The sequence below is a fragment of the Perca fluviatilis genome, chromosome 14 (assembly GCF_010015445.1).
Source record: "Perca fluviatilis chromosome 14, GENO_Pfluv_1.0, whole genome shotgun sequence".
Taxonomy (NCBI): Eukaryota; Metazoa; Chordata; class Actinopteri; order Perciformes; family Percidae; genus Perca; species Perca fluviatilis.
The window spans coordinates 15572925-15576775 of record NC_053125.1 but is presented as its reverse complement, the minus strand read 5'-3'; the positions used below and the strand labels follow the sequence as shown (position 1 = coordinate 15576775).

At 41.0% G+C, this 3851-nt stretch overlaps 1 protein-coding gene across 1 annotated transcript; it reads right to left on the bottom strand.

Moving 5' to 3' along the window:
• Positions 1 to 756: 756 nt before the first annotated feature.
• LOC120572507 (homeobox protein koza-like) lies at positions 757 to 2683 on the bottom strand (the record flags this gene model as incomplete). Its single annotated transcript, XM_039821844.1, has 2 exons — positions 757 to 1919; positions 2287 to 2683. Coding segments are annotated over 2 exons (942 nt in total), but the record flags the coding sequence as incomplete, so codon positions are not given.
• Between the last annotated feature and the right edge of the window lie 1168 nt (positions 2684 to 3851).

Sequence of the window (3851 nt, the reverse complement as noted above, 5' to 3'; positions counted from 1 at the left end):
TCTATACCCTAATGAAATGAATGTCACAATATAGTCTGAACAAAGTTCCTTCTGAAGCAATGTGGTTTCAACAGTGTTAAGATTTAGAGTCTTCAGATGGAGCAGGAAAATACAGAATGTCTACAGCATTAAAGTGATGAACACATTAATGCATGAGGAATTATAATCAAATAATATAATTTTGAAATAGACTGCAAAATGAGTCCTTTTTACTTGTGGTACTTTAAAATTGTTTTGATGCTAATACTTTTGTACTTTTACTTAAGTAAGATTTTGAATGCAGGACGTTTACTCTGCGGTATTATACTACTTTTACTTAAGAAAAAGGTCTGAATACTCCTTCCACCACCGCTGAGGCGGTACATATATGATACACAATTACCAGTTAAAGAGTGACTACATGAATATGCAGGGACGTGAACTATTGCTTTGAATGATTTTCTGTGTGTACTAAGAAATTTGCTTCGAGATTATTTCGCAACGCAGTTCTGTTCTTTCTTCACAAAGCAAAGGAGTTCTTGTTCTGCTCCGCCTCGGCCCAGTGTCCTGCACATACAACAGAGTTGTCAACATGAGGTTTTAAGAAACCCGACAAATCTAAACTTTAACTTCGTTGTTGCCAGTGATGACAGGATTTTATATATCTTTCTAAAATAGCTCAAAAAATAGAATGAAACGCAATCAATAATCCAATGTGGGAAATGCTTTGTTGCGTCTTTTTTAGAATATAATTCACCTTGAGTCAACACACTCCGGTAAAATTGCAAATATTATACTTTTTATTGCAAAATTCATCTTAGTCGTGATATAGTCTACTAACTGTTCACAGTTAACAGTCTGTCATATGAAAGGTCATTGAAAACAAACGAGTTTTATTAATAATAAGGCCATATAAATACAAATGGAGTGTTGCACCACAGAAACTAATTAAAAAGTTTAAGACGAGTTGGGGAAAAAAGAGAATTGTTATTACGAAGTAAAAACGTTGATGCAGCATTAACGTACATTCATTCAGATGACATTACTGCGCGAAATAAAACTGCTCAGAGGAACTTTAATGCATAGCATACACAATTTTTCTGACGATAAACGTCCTATCCAAAAGGTCTTAAGCATTGGAAAATATAATAATAATAATAATAATAATAATAATAATAATAATAATAATAATAATAATAATAATAATAAAAATAATAATAATAATAATAAAAACTGGGAAAGTACAAAAAGTGGCACATGCATGTCTTGGATTAGTTGATATATAAATTGGGAGATTTTTATGAAGTCCAAAAAAAAAGTGACAGGCCTAAAGCCCAAACAAGGGAGACTGTATGTCCGACTGTCCACACACGGTCATCTGATCAGAGCAAATCCTCAGTCTGCATCAAACAGGCCAACATATTTGCCGGTGTTGGAGAAGTAGATGTAAGGCGCAGCGGTGGCAGTCGGGTACAGGACAGGGAAAGGCATGGGTAACAAACATCCGCCCAGCAGGCTGCTGTCTTTGTAAAAAGTCGGTAATTGCACATTTTTGCCCGCCTCCGAGAGGTGCTCGGCGGCCAGCGGGCCCTCCATGTCCGTGGATAACTGTCTCTTGAGCTTGTTGCGGCGATTCTGGAACCAGATTTTGACCTGGGTCTCGGTGAGCTGCAGGGAGCTGGCGAGGCACGCTCTCTCCGAGCTGCTCAGATACCTCTTCATGTCAAAAGTCGCCTCCAGCTGGAATATCTGTCTCTTGGAGAAGATGGTGCGCGTTTTCTTCTTGACCATGACTTTAGAGTCCGCGGTGGGCTGCTGCTGCTGATGCTCGGAGGCGTCCTCGGCGGTGTGCGCACTCTGCGCCCCGGGACAGGAGCCAGCGGTCAACGGCGGGCAGTTTTCCCCGCGGTCCGCACGGTGCACTGTGGGCTTCGTTTGCGCTGTGAATGAAGCGACAAAACGTGCTTTGATGCTGCGGTAAAGGCAAACTTGTTTTTCTGTGCGCAAACACATGCGAAGAAGCTGCACAAGCATCGCTGTAGCCTGATTGATAAATACAAATAAACAACGACCTCTTGGTCCGCGAACTTCACCCCTACCATTTCTGAAAATCCCTTCAATAAATACCATCAGTCTCTTGTATTTTGATCCATCCATCTTTACTTTACGCACCATCTGGCTATAAACAGACTACAACTGTTCCCATTGCTTATAAAAATGTATTAATCCGTGTAAATAAAATACTGGCGATACACTGTCTTAGTCGTCATGATTAAGATGTATGCTTAATAAATGTAACCCAGTTACCTGTCTCGTCTGATCCGCTGCCATGTCTCCTCCGGACGTCCCACTCCTCATCATACTGCGCCTGTAAATCATCCGTACATCCACTGTCCCTCTGCGGCTTTGACCCGTCCAGGTGTCCGCTGTCCCGCTGCTTCAGGTTGAGGATGTTGTCAATGGTGAACGTCAAAGAAGCGCTCCGGCTCGGGGCATCCTCTTTGCTCATGTTCCCCGGCATTTCATCTGCTCCTCCGAGATTCCCGAAACACCGGCGTCTCCGCACGCTCCGAGCACCATTGCTCCTCGGCTGCTGACTAGCGCGCGCAGAGGAGCGAGGTGCGACGTTCTTCAGCGACCCGGAAGACTGCGGTTTAGCAGCTTTTGATAGGCGAGGTTGTGGGGCAGATGAGGGCGGGATGCAGATTTACGTCTGGCTGCCATATTGTAACACTTTTCTGTCGTCCAAACTCATTTCTGCTGGCTTCATTCACGCGCAAACTTGAGACGTTCGCAGAGTTCCCTTTGAACTGCGTTTGACTTAGAGTTGGAGTCAGTATCATTTTGGGGTAGCTTGATATCCAAACCGGGTCGTTTCTTTTATTTATTTTTTTAAGTATGTCACATTCAGACAGCTTGACAACTCCTTATACTGGGCTCATTAGAATTATAGGACCTAAAATATGGCTTCAGGCGTCATTTAAGTTTAATGACACAGCTAAAGTCTAACTTGTACTAAAGCACGTTTTGTGACTTTTTCTATGTTGACGGTATCCTGTAAACTTTTGTCTTTAATCCGACACCTGAATTTGTCCATAACCTTAATTTAGCCATAGAAACTAAATGCCTTCGCAAATTAGGACAGACAACACTTCTAATGTAACAGAGTTGCCTTGCCAGTAATTAACCATCAAAAGATTTTTGCTTCCATTTTATTCACATGTGAACATATCAGTGTACAAAAGTATGTATTAAAATCCTCTTTTAAAAAAAAAAAAAAAAAAGTCAAAGAATATTGCTAATAATACCAAATACTTACAGCTATCCAAAGTCACAAACACCAAACGCGTTTTTCATAAATTATCAAGTCTCTACAATTCTGGAGATCATTCTGAGGACACTGTGCATATATGTTATGTGTATGGGCTCAAATAAGGGCAAAAAATATTCTGAGCTTGTGAAATCATGTTGAGAATGAACTTCAAAACCTGTGGTTATACAGTATATCACTCTTTTCTGCATGAGACCTGGAGTACAGATTATAAGCAGAAAGAACTTGAATGTGGGTTCATAATGTCACACAGACTGGAGTTTTAGTTTCCTGCTTTGAGTTTGTGCTCGGATGTTCACAAACATCGGTTTTCTTGGAGTTGAGCATTCATATAATTTGTGCATCTGTTCTTTTTTTATTCTTTAGTAATACAATTTTTTTCCATGGGCGAGTTGTTTTCATAGGTTTACAAAGGCGCATACCACATGCAGGTTTGTTTTACAAGCTCAAAATCTTCTTGACCCTTATTGGACCCCGTATTTGGGGACCCCAGGAAGATTAGCCGTCGCCAAGGCATCAGCTAATGGGGATCCAGTTAATA